General features: G+C 48.0%; 1 protein-coding gene across 3 annotated transcripts in view; it reads left to right on the top strand.

Annotated features, from left to right (window-relative positions):
• The window catches only part of LOC125756198 (uncharacterized), a 478,353-nt gene that overhangs the window by 341,061 nt on the left and 121,173 nt on the right, over positions 1 to 16,119 (top strand). For 2 of the 3 annotated variants that reach the window (XM_049412273.1, XM_049412275.1), the window contains one exon: positions 11,696 to 11,769. The exons of the other annotated variant lie outside the window; for it this stretch is intronic. In XM_049412273.1, coding sequence (XP_049268230.1) covers positions 11,696 to 11,769 — 74 coding nt within the window. The remainder of the gene's footprint in view (positions 1 to 11,695; positions 11,770 to 16,119) is intronic. 3 annotated transcript variants of the gene reach the window in all.

The following is a 16,119-nucleotide window of genomic DNA, read 5'->3' as shown; positions in this document are numbered from 1 at the left end:
ACGTCTCACTTCTTTTTTCTTTTTTTTACAATGCCATTTTCTGTGTCATTATTCTTCTTTTTTTTAGTTTAAGGGTGTAGTATTCTGGTATTCTGAACAGGATTGTATGCCCAGCTTCATTGCATATCCGATATCCTTAGGTCAGGCAGCGCATTTTTCTTCTTCCTCTTTCCGCTGCAGCATCAACTCGAATACTTCGCCTAAGTCCCCGATATCGAAGGATTCATCACCCACACATTCTTTTTTTTTTCTTTTTGAAGCAACTGCCTCCGTTAGAGCTGAATCCATGCTCTGTATCAGTGTACCGTGAACTCGTCTGAAAAGAGGCTTACCACGGGGAAGAAGGCGGGGATTAGGGGAAAGGGCTGCTTGTCTTTGCATCGCTTGAATGAAAGGAAGTAACACGTAGATAAGTTTTCATGATGATGGTCTGTTTGCTAGACGTTCACTTCACAGTGACTGCAGCAAGATATATAGCAAGAGCCCAAGTTGCCTATAGCCTGTTTGCGTTAACGCAAGCAGAGTCGGTGTTAATTATCCTATATCTTCTGAAACATGAAACCCGCAGGATATCGTGTATTTAATGCAGCCATTGCTCAGGTGCCTGTGTTTTGCTTAGCTAGCATCGCTCCGTTTCGTTCACATTTGCCAAAACCCTGGTAAGCTTCACCAGAAACATTAAATAGGATCCTGACCTGGCTGCTCCGACAGGCTGCAAGTAAATAAATAAATAAATAAATTCAAATAGACAGCTCAGTGACACGCAGGAGAGAGAGCAAGTTTACTTAGTGATAACATCTTAACCATGGCAAGATTCTAGTCAGAATAGTTGTTTATCAGGCTTCTGACGAAGGCCGTGCCGTGACCGAAACTTTCGGAAATTAGATATCTATGTATGCTTGTATATATGTACGCACGCACGCACGCACGCACATACGTACGTATGTAATGTATGTATGTATGTTTTGTTGTATTCCGTTGTTTTCGCCCAGAAAGACTGCCAACAACGCTCAGCGCGAACCGCGCCTCAGTGTTCGAGAAGCTTCGCGAGATTAGTAGATCGTTTTGTTAAGATTGCGCGCAAGACGCGAACGCCCGAGCTTATTCTAGAACATGCGCAACAAGCAGCGATATCGCTGGAAAGTTCGATAGCGCCTGTTTAAAAGCCGACGCGCTTCACCACTTGTCAGTTGATCGACGGACGATGCCCTGTTCGCCGCTATCTTTGTACAGCGTGTATTGCTGTAGTTCTCATTTCCGGCCACAAGTTCGGCCAAATAAACAGTTTCATCCTGCAAACGCCGACTGCTGTCTTCGTCGACGTCACGACCACGTGACAGTATGTATGTATGTATGTATGTATGTGTATGTATGTATGTATGTATGTATGTATGTATGTATGTATGTATGTATGTATGTATGTATGTATGTATGTATGTATGTATGTATGTATGTATGTATGTATGTATGTATGTTATCCGGTTTCTCGCCGTGGACATTACTGGGCAACGACGTTATTCTTCTTTTCAGCCTTGCATTTTCGAGGGAGGAAGGAGAGAAGGGGGGGTGGGGGACACATCGGCAGTGTTTTCAATTCCGTGTATGTACTCGACGATTTCTGCGGCTGTATAATGAGTGTTTTCTTCTTTGACAACGACTGGAAAAGTGATTAGAGGGGAGTCCGTCTCTCCGGGCCCTGGCGTCAGCACGGCCGGCTAACGTCATCGCTTCTTCCTTCCTGACGGCCCTTCCTGTCGCAAAGCATCGACGCTGCCCGATTTGACAAATGACGTCGGCGGAGACAAGTTTTCTCTTGAAGAGGCTTTCCCGCTTACGACGAGCTACTTTCGCCCTCTCTCCGCAACTACCTCGTGGCTGTAGAGAAATATAAACAACAGGGAGGAGGCTTAATTTCCTTCAGCCTACATCGTCGTCGGGCTTCCTTTAAGTGAAACGTGCGTTCACGAGGAAAGAATAACAGAAGTGAGGTTTTGCGCAAGCGATGCGTACGGCTTGACAGCGCGCGCCTGTCTTCCACCCACGTTTCCTCAAGGCCGACGGGAAATCGGGACAAACAGAAAGAATAAAAAGAATATCGTTTCCCTACGCTTAGCGTTGTCTGCAAAGAATGGGCAAAAAAAGGGGAGTATTAGATACTGAAGAAGAAAGAAAATATGGAGGGGAAGATCGTGCTTCTTTCTGGAGCCGTTAATGCAGCGTTGGACATCAATGCGGCCTCCCGGGCAAACTGCAGTGCGCCGGTGGTCGGTTGGGAGGCCCTTATCGCGAAGGCTGGCAAGGAAGGAAGGATTGAGGAAAAGGGGATCGCTAGCAAACGAAGAAATAGGGAAATAAAAAAAAAGGAAGAGGAGAGGGGGGTAGGAAGAAGTACGCGATGGCGACGACGTCGACAACGGCGGCGGGTACCGAGCGTTATCAGCGAAGACCGCGGAAGTCGGGTGGCCGCAGAGACGACGCTGTCGCACGAGCGCCCACTGTACATCCTACCCTCCTCCTCCTCCACGTCTACCTTTATGCCCCCGTTCTAGACGGTGCTCACCCTTTCTCCCCTTCGTCGTCGTCGTCACCGGTGGTCCCCCCTTCTCCGTTGGTCTGCCGCGATATTCGCGCAGTTGACGGTTGGACGACGATGCGGCGAAAGTTGTTGGCGCCGTGCCCCTCGCGCGTCTTGTCTTGCCACACCGCGCCAGCTGAATCGAGGAACCGTCGCCAGGAAGGAAGGACGCGCGCCCTGCGTTTTGTTTGTGAGGAACATGATGAAACCGAGAGCCTCGCGCTTTGTGCTGTTGACAAACATCTTTTCTGCCCGGGTTGTCTGTCGGTCGTGTTTGTTGACAAGCGCAGCAGGCTTCCTTCGAGTCGATTGGGGACGGCATATTGATTTGGCTTCTCAATATACATCTATTTCTTTCGTTGTGTTCTCCTTTGTTCTCTCGCACTACTTTCAGTAGTGTAGACTCCCTCGTTGCGTGGACGCGGGTGCTCCTGCAGTAAATTGACGAAGTTTGCAGGATGTGGAACCCTGCGCAGGGTCCTTAGGAAAGCCACATGTAATGATCCGCGCAATTCGATCTCTGGAGTAGCACGCAAAACTGCGTTTGACTCGTCGTGTTGTTTCCGTTTCGTTGTAGAAATGGCCCGTATTGGAAAGAACACAATCTTCCTCCTTTATGGATATTTGCGATTTTAATTTTTATACATATATATGCTTTCTACGAAGCTTGTAATAGCAGCTATAGTTTTTATCCAGCGCATCAAGTTTTCAACGTTGACTTCAATAGAACTTTCTTTTCATTTAAGAGAGCGATTCGTTGGGCAAGTTGGTGATCCATAATGTTACTAACAGCGCAAAAAAGGATGAGGGACCAGGAAGAAACACAGACAAGTGCTGACTTACAACTGAAGTTTTATTTCCGAAACGAGACAGAATATAAGGAAACGGCACGTGGACAAAAAAGATTGCAAAGCACTTATCTGCAAAAAAAAAAAAAAAAACAGTGTTGTCAGCCCACATCACTTGCGGTGGTCATGCGCACGGGACATGTACCGAACTTCTTTTTCCATCAAGGCGATGGACGGGACGCTCACGCACTTATCGCCAAGTTTCACGATTTCTCCCGCGTTAATTGAGAAGCATATCGCCCCATCACACGGCACCTCTCGAATAGGGGTTTGCACTCAGCAGTCGCACGTGCTGCAAAGAAGGGCTTTAATGCAATGAATCGCATTACTATTTCTTAGACATAGTATAGAACCTTTTTATTGGATTCTAGCACATCTTGCAGTCTCCGTGATTACGGCGATAAATGTTCGAGAACACGCATGCCGCCTATAAAGCGTTCTAATTGAATTATATGACGTTCGAGCGACACACTGATATTGAACAGTCTTTGAGTAAAGACCCGCGTTCACGATATCTCGATTACCTGAAAAAAAAAAAAAAGAACTTATAATCATTGAACACACCGCGAGACATATTGCCACCAGAATCAAACGGTCTATTTTCGCATCTCTGAAGGGCAATGTCATAAAATCTCGGATGGGGGCATTCTCGCGAGAGCACGCTCAGAAGATTTCACAACACGTCACGATAAGCCTCAGTTAGCGAAATTGTCCGCCAGTTGCGAATGCGTCTCTGGAATAGCTTTGTACGACCTTGGAGGTTGTATAATCTATACATGTTTCGATCGTAAACCTTCGCGAAGTGAAGCTAAGCATAAGTTCTCGATTGAAGAATATGGCGTCCCAGCAACCCTTCTAAAACCGATAGTCCCTGCGCGCTCGGGTTGAGTGCACTCTTAATCAGGTCCCGCTTAAAGTGCTAGCTAAGAAACCGGAGATTTTCCGTCTAGTTTCCTGGATATAGCTAGCATTTAGCCAGGACCTGATTAAGAGTTTGGGGGCGGTCCGAAGAACTTTTCCAATAACACGACCTGGTGCAAGCGATGAAAGTGCATCGGAAGAGATATATATATATATATATATATATATATATATATATATATATATATATATATATTATATATATATATATATATATATAATATAGAGTGTGTGTGTGTGTGTGTGTGTGTGTGTGTGTGTGTGTGTGTGTGTGTGTGTGCGTCACTAACAAACACGATGACGTCCTCTTGTGCTATCGTGGCGTCTGCTATGATAATGTGTATGGTGAGCGGCCATGCTGCCGTGGTGGTGCGTGAAGGTCCGAATCAGAGTTAGCCAGCTACCCTGGCGGCCAGTCATCAATCAGCTCATGGGAGGGGGCACGGGGGGGGGGGGGGGGAAGGCATGCAGCCGTGGTGGCGGCTAGCAAGGCACTCCGTTTGCGGCTCGCCGGCTTCCGGTCGCCACGTCTCGTCTCGTTTGCCGCAACAGTTTTCAGTTGGCCGGCTATCGCCGAGGCTGAGTTGGCCGAGGACGCTGCTGTTCGATACCGAGAAAGGGGCGCGCGCGTCCTGCGAATCAAGCGTATCAGAGCACGGCTTCTCTGACGTTTTGCGTCGTCGCTGTTTCTACCGATGCAGCGTTCAGTCTTCAATCAATTTTACCCGTTCTTTTTCTTTTTCCGTTACTCTTCTTTTTTTCTTTCTCGCCTTAAACCTTTTCTCATGATCGTTAAGTTTGCTTTTCCATATCGAGTCTCAGCCAAATATTGGCTGTAGTGTGCGTCGTTAACTCTATGAGCGCGGGACGTAGCGCAGTGCATTCGCAAGCGATGCTATAGGATGGTATAGCTTATACTGGCGTTTCGATTCTAATACGACTATGTTAACTTCTTTTTTAACGTTTACAGTTTTCAATGTTTGTCGTACAATGGTGTCAATAGAATGCCCAGCGAAAAGAAAATGGCTCTAAAATTTTAGCGAATAACATAAACATCCTCTTTTCTGGTGATTCTTCCGTTTACGATTAGCGCACGAGTTTTAAAAGCGTCGTGACTCCGGTATTCACTGAGCATGGTCTATGTAGAGCGCCGTGCATTATTAAGTGGATGTGTTACATCCTCTCCAGAAACACAGAGAATCTCATCTACGACACACTCTACATACATCGTTTATTACGTTACCATCTGATAGCCACACTCAACGCAACAAGAGGTCGCTGTAGCTCGTTCCGGGGTTGTGAGTAAGTATATGTGCTCGTATTGCGCTTGATTAGGACGAGACCGCCGGGTATTTTCTGGCACGCTGAAAAACGCGCCACTGCTTTCACGCCGGGGTCATTTATCCTAGCTTTCTTTTACTGACTGCATGCCCCACCACGCGTGTGTTTTGGGTCGCTCGCAGGCGAGCTTTGGCGGCGTTTAGAGACGCCGCTCTCCACAGTTTCTTTCTCTCGCTAAGAACGCCGCGTCTTGAGAGAAAGAGCTCGTTTGCATGCTGATCAGGGTGTAGGGGGCGTGGGCGGAGGAGCGGGGGAGCAGAAAGGGAGTGTGTTTAGCGCCCCCTCGACAGTGATGCCGCCGTTGTGTGTCAGCCTTGCGAGCTCATCGCTCGCATGCCACGAGTGCTCGTTAGCGTTGCCCCGCTTTTCGCGTACGCCTCGGGAGGTTGTCGCAGACACTTCCAAATTATGTCGAATCCAACGCGACCCTCGTGCTTGCCTGTCTGCCAGCCACAATACTCACTCAATGTCTCTCTTTTTGTTTAACGGAGTGGAAGAGAAAGGCGAGGGGCAGCGAATCGCGCGCTCGTTTCAGCCCCTTAACTAAGGACAGGGATGAGGGAAACGGCTGTTTTGTGGGACCGGGTTACAAGTTTCTAACCTCATTTTCGGGGCCCGCCTGCTCGAAAGAATGAAGGGCGCGGAGCACGACGTTATTTATGGGCCCGGGGTCGAAACTAAGTTTTATGGTCAGTTAAGCCTCGCGTTTCGAAACGCGCGCGGAGGTCGCGTTTTATTCAGAGGCCCGCTTCGGATCTCCCGCCTCCTCAGACGACCTCGTTGTCCGCTGGTCCGGGATGACACATGCACGACGTCGTGCGAAGCCTAAGTTGTCCCTAGTGTCGCTAAAGTCGGCGGTGCTTTGTGGAGTACTGCAGTTTCATCTAATGGCGTGCAACGAAGATATCATCGCGGGCCCCGTGCAGCAAAGGTAGTTTTGAACATTCTCGTAGAAACTGGTCTCATTGAAGCACTTTAGGGCTCTATTGGAAACGTTTCGGCGCGCACACAATAGACGAAAAGGAAAGGCGAGAAGACAAACGTTTTCGTCTATTGTGTGCGCGCCGAAATGTTTCCAATAATGCCCTCAAACCAACTCGCCCAGCTCTCCATACTATTACAAGCACTTTAGTTTCTCCTGGTGTGCTTTGTGAATGTTTCGTACCTCTCACGCTCTGTGAGCATCACTGCATCATCTTTATACCCGGATGGAGTAGCACACTACTCGTACCTCCGTGCAAAGCTCTTTGGTGCTCATCGAGGAACTGTCTAGTATCTCGCTCGCTCTCTCAAACCTTGTCTCAGCAGGCTCGCATGCGCACGTACATTACTCGCACACGCGCACAATTCTTATATCCTCTGCATTATACCACAAACTCTTACACTCACAGGGACACGCACACACATACAGACACACGCTCATGCGTAGCCACGTTTCTGCTCGTGGAGTAGAAGCTCGCCAAATTAACTTTCTGAGCACATCCGCTCGGCGTTTGAGTTTAACTCGGTTCGTGCTTAAATTCAATTTACCGAGTGCACTGCGGTCTCGGTGGCTGCTCATGGTCACTGCTTCGCTGGCCTGCTATCGGCCACTCGCGCTTCTTAGCATTTAGATGACTTCTCGGCGAAAATAAGTTTGCGCCGAATAACGCGAGCGAAGAATGCCGACAAGGTTACCAGCCTACGCGGTCTCGTTCTGTGGTTACGAAGCAGTTTCTCATTTCGTAAGGAAACGAGGCCCATGGCATTGGGCAAAGAAAAGAAAAACAGGGCATGAAATTTCTCTGTACATAATCGCCTCTTACCAGCGCGTGTGGTGCTGGGCAGTATATTGCGAATTCGAGCTCTGGCGTTGCACGAATGTATTGATGGATATATGAAATCTGGCAGGAAATGCTATTATAGAAACAACATCCGGGTGTGGGGCACTGTTTTCACCACACGCAACGATATTATAGTGCTTTAAATAAGAAAACGAAAATGGTAGCGATGATAGCAGCAAGGAGTTCAAATATACGATAAATAACGTTTGGAGGTTGTAAGAGGAATAAGGTATTGATATTATTGTGCGTTATCGAAGAGCCACGTTGAACTCTAGAGTTGTACTATTGTAATTTACGAATCTACAGCTATTTCACAGATACCAATATGCACGACTTACATCCGCATCAGGGCACGCCTCAGCAGACTAAGATAACTGAGCCTGCATTCACACAGTGACACGCACGCAGTTCTAGTTTTCCACTCTCCCAAATTTTCTGTTCAGGACAATGCCAGCATATCAGCACTCCGTGAATTCTGGCCCACGCTATCGAAGCGCGCGTGATACGAACATGATTCCAACGCTCCATTGCGTTTCCTGCGTATTAAATACGGGTCATATGTGGGCTCGGAACTCTTTATAATTGATTGTAATTCACCACAAGTTAACGTGTTTGCCAGCGCAATTGTTGGGTGCCTGTTCGTTTGACCGGCTCTAAATAGAACACGAACAGTTTAAATAACGCACTTCACCGTGGTGGCTTAGCGACTACGGTGTTCCGCCGCTAACCACGAGGGCGCGGGTTCGATTGCCGACCATGACGACCCAATTTTAATGCAGGCGAAAGGAAATAACTACGGTGTATTCAGATTTAGGTGCACGTGTTATGAAATCAACGTTTCGAGCTCATTTGCTTTGTGAGAGCCGTTTCTTATCGGCTAGTTGCGTTCGCTAATTTCGCTATCGCGATTGGCCGCCGTCTCTTACGAACCGCCTCCAAAGTATAAATTATACTTAGATGTCGGCACTAGTTCTGTCGCTTGTGTTTTTGCTAGTAGCTTCAACGGTACATTGCCTTACGTCGCCAAGCAGGATCGTGACAGCTAGCAGTGCCGGCAGCCCTAAAAGAAAGGGAAAGCCCGGGGGCTTGGCCTCCTTTCGTCACATCCCATTACTTTACTCGGTGCAATTTTACCCAATGCCAGGCAACGTGGTGTCGCTGCTGGTGCCCCAGGTTTTAATTAAATCCTAGTGAAAGATGACTTTTCTCTCGCGAGCGTGATATGGGTAAACTTCTGGAATGTGGCTTCTCGGCCGATGTCGCTAATATATGCCCTCGCCGAGTCGTGCTGGAGGTCGGAGGCTGAAATTCTTCGGCTTTATTGCGCGCCACCATCTATGCTTTCTCTTCTCTCTTATTTTTGTCCTTTTTCGCGCTGCCTTCTTTTCTCCATCTGTCACCATGTTCGCCATAGTGTAGCGTGGCGCCACCAAGCGGGATGTCATGGCTGCGTGCTGGTTTGGCTGAATTGGGGCTCATTCGCACCGGCTGCTCTTAAAGGTCGCGCGACAAGGTTGGTCGCGAAGCGACAAGTTGCAAACGGTCGAAAAGCGACTGTTTTGGGTGTGCTCGCTGCTAGTTCTTTCACACGCGCGAATGCAGTCTCAAAGCTTGTGAATTGATCGGATGTGCTTGAGGAGGATGTCTGCTTATTAAGTCGAAAGCCTTAGATGCCTCATCGAACTTGAAAATCGACCGTCGGCGTCAGCGCGAGTGATGCAAAAACTAATCACCACGTGAAGACGTCTCAGAGCACCAAAATTTGTGACATCACTATGACGTCACATAACTTGACTCCACATGATGCCGTGATCACATGACATCGTCTCTTGTTCAAACATGGGCCGATCACGGAGGTAGTACAAAACCAAGTGAGGTGCAGAAAGTTTGCAATGCCTCCGATCCTGGAGGCAGGGTAAAACCACGTTAGGTGCAGAAAGGTTTCGGAAGTGGGAGGGGGAGGATCAATACATCGGTTTAGAAGAAAAAGAAGGATATGGCTTTCGCCTTCGAGTCGTCTTAGGCGAATGCATGAGGGACCCTGTGAATTTTATGAGGACGCGATGGCGGTGCGAGCAGACGTGAGCGGCACGGTATTTCGGTGCGGCGGCCGGTTGGTCGTATACCTGCCAGTGGGAACGTATGTCGCCTTGAGTTGCTCTTCGGCCTCGAGTCGCAATCGGTTCTGCGACTTCTGTGAATCGCTAGTGTGAACGAGCCGTTAGACCGGACGGCGTCCCTCTTAGGGCGTGGACACTCACACGCACGAGTGAGGGCAAAGTTTTCGGGCTCCATCTGGCTTCGACTGGCTTTATAACGCATCAGTTGATCATTCTGGCTTCGAGTGTCGCGCACGGTTTACTGCCGAGCGACTGCTACCTGTAGACGACACATCTGTGCCTATAAGTTCGCCGCGTCCACCTCGGTGGTACAGTGCTTACGGTGCTTAGCTGCTGACCTCGAAGGTCGCGGGTTCGTTCCTGGCCACGGCGGTCGCATTTTTGATGCAGACGATATGCTGGAGGCTCGTGTACTGTGTGATGTCAGCGGACGTGAAGGAACACCAGATGTTCGACATTTTCGGAGCCCACTACGGCGTGTCTCCTAATGATATCGTGGTTTTGGCACGCAAAACACCATATAATGTTATTTATTATGAGTTTACCTCTGTGATTTCGGTCGTCGCTATAACGGGCGCAATTAGCTTCGCCTTTCAGGTCACACTGCAAAAGAGCAAAGGCTGCAGCTCGGGCGGCGGGATCTCCACCTGGTGCGAATCCCAGGGCAACCGAGCCAGATGGAGGCGTGTGCCTTCCGAGTGCGATTAATGGCTGGGCCCCGCTTGCTGCCAACCGGCCATATCGCCATGTTCTCGGTGGTCAGCAACACGCCTCTTTCACGCCCCGAAAGAAAAGATTTCTCGCTTCCTCGTTGTTCTTTTTGCTTCCTTTGTGTGTCCGTTCTTGCGAAGTCTTGCCTCACGGGGGCCTTGTGCTGATTAATTGCGTAGCGGCTCTTTTCCCAGCCGCCAAAAGCCGTAATGCACCTTGTTTTCCTGCGCCTTGTTTCTGCTCCGTTTCCTTCGGCATTTATCGCCCTCGCTCGCACCGTTGATGATACTTCGCCGCTGAAACGTGACCGGTGTGTCGTTATTGTTCCGGAGCCCGTTATTGCGATCGCGCCCCTATATATGGCGCGTTTGCAATTACTGCTGCTGCCTTGGCAAAATTTCAGTCGTTTAGTTGTTTTCGCCGCACGTACAGTCAGCTTGCGGTGAAGCTGAATGGCGGTGCTCTCCTCGCGTGCTACAATCGTCGTTGTTTCAAATATTTTGCTGCCGTTTCGCGGCAATAACTTTCTTTGGTAACAGATGAACATTATTTGGACGGTGTGCATTGCCGGGGTACCTAAAAAGCTAGTGTGATAGTAAGACAGAAGGGTCTTTGACGATAGATCTGTGCTTTTGTTGGTGTAGGTGTACGTGTCTTACATGCTGTTGCAGTGGGATATGTTCGTTCCCTTTTAACGTGAGATGATTCTGAAGATAACATCGCTTTCCTTCTGCTTCATTCTAGTGTTCCTTGGTTCCCGCTAGCACTAGCCAGCGATACCTCTGCCACAATAATAATAATAATAATAATAATAATAATAATAATAATAATAATAATAATAATAATAATAATAATAATAATAATAATAATAATAATAATAATAATAATAATAATTGCCGGGGTTTTGCGTGCCAAATCCACGATATGATTATGAGGCACGCCGTTGTGGGGGAGTCCAGATTAACTCAAACCACCTGGGGTTATTTAACATGAACCTAAATAAGAGCACGGGTCTTCTTTGCATTTCGCCCCCAGCAAAATGTGGCCGCCGTACCCTGGAATCGCACCCGAGGCTTCGAGGTTAGCAGCGCTATATCTTACATGCTAAGCCACCGCGGCGGGTCACCCCCTGCTATTGCTTTTCTTTTCAATATTCATGTTGTAGTGAGAAACATTCAAATATCCCTATCGTGTGACATTGACTAGCTTCCACTCGTCTTCCTGATGTGGTCTCCCTAGTGGATGTCTGAACTTTGCAATGCATTGATGTTACGCGGCCGTGTTACGTGGTTCCGTTTGTGATACGTGTGGTTACATAATGGATAACATGTGTATTTCGTTGTCTTTTGTCTGCAGGAGGACCACGCCCAAATCGAAGCCGAAGTCAAGGACGATGTCAGTGCGGAGAGCCGGCGAGACTCGCATTCTCTGTGAGTAATAAGTCTATACGCAGCATGCTTCATTTTCCTCTGAAAGCTACGAAGTTCGCTCGAGCTGTACAGTTGCACTCGCGTCCTCGTTAGGACGTCGATCACGCTGATAGAGGCCCAGGGCATCAGCGGTGGCTTCGACATGAATGCGACTGCCCATCGAAGCAGCGCTGACGACACCGGCAGGTTCATCTCAGTTGACTTCGTACGGTGCAAGTCGTGCTTAATGGCGTTCTTAGGAAGACTGCGATTCGCACTCTCCGCTATAGCGAACGTATCTCGCGCCGACTCGTTATCTAGTTTCGCACAGAATTGGTCGATGTTTGTAGCGTCCGCGCGCGAGGTTCTATATGCAGCCGCGACTGGCGAATCCCTGATTCTCTGATGACATAGCGGTTCACTGCCCACTCTGGACGAGGCTGGAGATGCCTGCTATCTCGGACACTGCATTTCGCGAGGGTCATTGTTGCGGGAGGCTTTAAGAATAATTAGTCTTTCGGAGTGAGCGGATAAGCGAGGGGAAGGATGTGAGAGGCATACTCTTGCAGAGTTTCTATCCGAGAGCTCCAGCTGTGCCGTGCCAAGGGTCGCAATCGGGTTGGCTCATTACGGTCTCTATGTTCCCTGGCGAGCGGTCGGCTGCAGCAGCAGTGTTCATCCGATCGCTAGTGGATTGCGGAATGCAGTCGAGAGGATTAGAGCCGCTCTGTTGGACGCTGAATACCAAGCGCCGCTAGCGTCCGGGTTAACTCGTGCCATTCGGGAACGACCTCTCACTTGGGCCCCCGTGCGGCGCGGTGCCTTCGAGAGTGACCTAAAACGGTAGTTCGTGGCTTTTGCTTACTACTGCGTAACTCACGTTGCCGTCGATAGGCAAAGTCCCACTTACGCTGAGTTCGCGCGACGATATACTTTTTTTGCGCAGTCATGGAACGCACTCTTTTCTATCTTTAATGAGTAACACGAAACCTTAACTATTAAGCGTGGCATTGGCTGCTCGCTGGGACGCGAACCATGCACTCAGGAAGCCCTAATGCACATAAAACAAACAAAGTTTGTTGTATTTGTTCTCTTCATTCAATATTACGATTATTTTGTTCCGTAAGGTTATGTACTCTTGATTCATTTTGCCACCACGGGGGCTTAGTGCCCACTTCTCTGTTCAGCCTAACGGTCTCCAATCCTCACCCTTGCCATGCAGAACCTAATTGTGTACGTGCTTAAAAATGCCAAACTGCTGAGATTAAACGTGAACAGTCTGCAATAACGCGTGTTCAATAGCCAATTACACCGTCCTATAGAACGGTAAACCCGAACGATTATCATTATTCCTCTGTCATTCTTTCTTTTTAGTCTTATCAGTGTTATCATGTTCCCGATCCCGCGCAAGACCGGCCTAACTGAATAATTTCGTTCCCGCGTCGGCGAGTGTTGCAGTATACTCAATTTATCTAATTGAACCACATCGCCTGCGCAAGACGTGCTTGCCATATCAGATTGTGATCACGTTCGTAGACATTTCTGTATTATGTTTTGGAATGAACGCGGCCGCCGTTGCGTTTTCCTGAATCTGCAGTGAGGTCATGTTCACCTGGCCTTAAAGCTCTGGGACGGCAGTGAGACGGCGTCGTGTTCGTGATTAAATTTGCTGTTGCCGGTTGAATAGGATTACACGCAATGAGGTCATTACTCGGCTAAACATTGCAAAAAGGAATATACTATGTATACAAAGCAGAGTTGGTGGTAGCTTTGCGGAGCATCCATTGACGCTGACTCCACCTTCCCGGTGAACGATGACAGTGCCGGCTCAGGTACCGTGCTATATATGCTTCTGTGCTACTCTTGAAGGCGAAGTTCAAGCGTCCGCGAAGTTTTTGTCCTGCAGCCTCTCTCGTAAGAGGCGCATTCGCTGTCTTCGTAGCCGTGTCGATCGATCCTCGCAATGCCGCAGTGACAGTGTTCCTTTTCCAAAAGGGTACGAACAAAATGCCTATTCTTGTTTCTACAGATTCGATAGTGGACCGAAGGAAATTGAAATTCTGGTGTAGCGGGCATGAAACCTCCACTCGTAACATGTTTTCTACGGAGGGTGAGCCGAATATACGGGCCGCGCTTTTCGGTTGAACCGAGCACGTTATCATGCGGGACGTTATAGACATGCTGGCCCATATGTACGTTTCATAAGGCTGTCGTCGACCGCTGCGGTTCTCCTCTGTAAGGCAATGATGGCATTTCTGCGATGCGTGGGCAGCCCGCGCGGTCGACATCACGGCACTTAAGCGACGACGTTGTTTCGCAACCGTCATAGGAAGCAGGCGCGTGTAATATCGAAGGCCTGCGTTTTCGACCAGTAGAGGTAAACGTATATATCGAATGTGGTGGGCTGGCTGAAAACTTCGTCAGTCTCCATTTTTGTTGCGTTCCACTAAAATGTCGCTTTATCAGGCATGGATATTGCGATACCAAGAAACGTCGCATCTTCGCTTCGACTGCGCCATCAGATTTTGTGATATTACCGAACACATCTCATGGGTGGCCGCCTGGTATGGACAGTCGGCGTCAAAAATTTAGAGACCACTGGGACAGAGACTGAGCAATTTTTTATTGAATTCGGTCGATTCAACAAGGCATAGTTCCTTCGCATGAAAAGTAATAAAGAAAGAAAAAAGAAAAATTACTTAATTTGGCTTGGCTAGCTTGTCTGACAATATAATCACGATTAGAAACTCGAGTGTAGCTTTGAATCATTGAATGACGCAAATGATCAGATGTTGTGAAGCGATGCTTACATTCGTTTCTTTTTTTTTTTTTACGTCGATGTAAATTTTGAAAAACAGCAACAACCACCGAGATGAAGGGAGCTTCACAACCCGAAAAATGTCGTCGCTATGGCGTAACCGGTGCAACCTTAGCGTCTTAGCTGGAGTCCTTCCATTCGTAAAATCTAGTTATGGTCATATCGACAACCCACGTTCACTGTCCCGATGAATAGCTTTGACGCCGATTTTAGGGCGCTTGCACAACCCACACGAAACACATTCCCGTGTCGCGTTTGCTCAAAATCGATGTCCCTTTCGGAGGTCAGGACATGTCTCGAGGAAAATATCTCATCGTCCTTTAGGAACGAATGTCCTACATCACCTCCGCCCTCCTTCTCCACCCAGCTTTCACCCTTCGCTTTCTACTAATTTTGACCGTCTCTTACGCCTCCAAGCCAAGCTTTTCAATATCTTCCATCATCTGTCCATTCAGTCTTCGCTGATGCCTGCTTTCGTGATGACAAACGTTCGCCCACAGTCCATTTATCATCTTCTGTGTTCCTTGTTTTGCGAAACACTTGAGCTTTAAAGAACGCCTGACCGTAAATAGAGTACCGATCATGAGGCATTGGCATGGTACAAAAAAAAAAAAAAAAAGTGTCGTTCCCTTCCATTTCGTGCTCGGAGATACAGCGTGATGGCTGTTCATAAAGGCCTCTGACGGAAGCCTTATGTCAACTTCAGCATTAACTCGAGATGAAAAACAGAAAAATAAAAATAATTAACTATAAACGCGTCAAATCAAACCAACTGTTTTTTTTTTTCTTGCTTTTAGATCTCTCGCTCCCGTAGAAATCCTCTAGTTTGCTTTAGTTTTTTCCGAGGGGTTCCTATTTTGGGTTTTTGTCTGTTTAGTATAGACAGCGCAGTGGTGTCGAGGATTTAGAAACCTATATCGACAGCGCTAATGCAAGGCCGTGATCACTCTAATGGCTGTAGGCACACGGTGCGTTGCTCAATTTAGAGCACACTTATTTTTTTCCCTTTTTTTGTGAAGTTCGTCAACAAAGCCATCTTTAAAAGAAATGTTCTGCGTAATGTTTGTTTTCCTTTTAATTTAAGCCCCCTTCAACCAATGGTCTGGACGAATAGCTGTCGCTGCCGTTTCGAGACTGCCGGATCGAATATAATGTATGACGGTGTGCGCTCACCATCACCCCTTCGTGTCTCCTCTCTCGCGCTAACACGTTTATTTTGTCTCTTCACTTTTTCTGGCGTCTTCGGCGCCGCGTCATAAAAGGACTCGAGCCGTGCGAGCGCTTAGCGCAGCGAAAATTGAGCTTTTGGCGCGATGCGTCTTGCGCACCGATGACGCCGGCTGTGAGTAAACAAAAAGTATAGAGAAAATACGGAAAAGAACGTTTGAAAAAAAAAAAAATGTCTGATTCGAGCACTCGATGATGTGCTGCTAAAAACGCAGGTTGGAAAGGCAACACGCGTACATTTGCCGTCCATAGCACCACTGAGTAAAACGGAGCTACGCAAAGTCGCATAAACTACCAAACAGCGGAAAAAGCAAAACAAAAATAAA

The sequence above is a fragment of the Rhipicephalus sanguineus genome, chromosome 2 (genome assembly GCF_013339695.2).
Source record: "Rhipicephalus sanguineus isolate Rsan-2018 chromosome 2, BIME_Rsan_1.4, whole genome shotgun sequence".
NCBI lineage: Eukaryota > Metazoa > Arthropoda > Arachnida > Ixodida > Ixodidae > Rhipicephalus > Rhipicephalus sanguineus.
The sequence above is the reverse complement of the archived record's forward strand: the minus strand, read 5'-3'. Positions and strand labels throughout refer to the sequence as shown.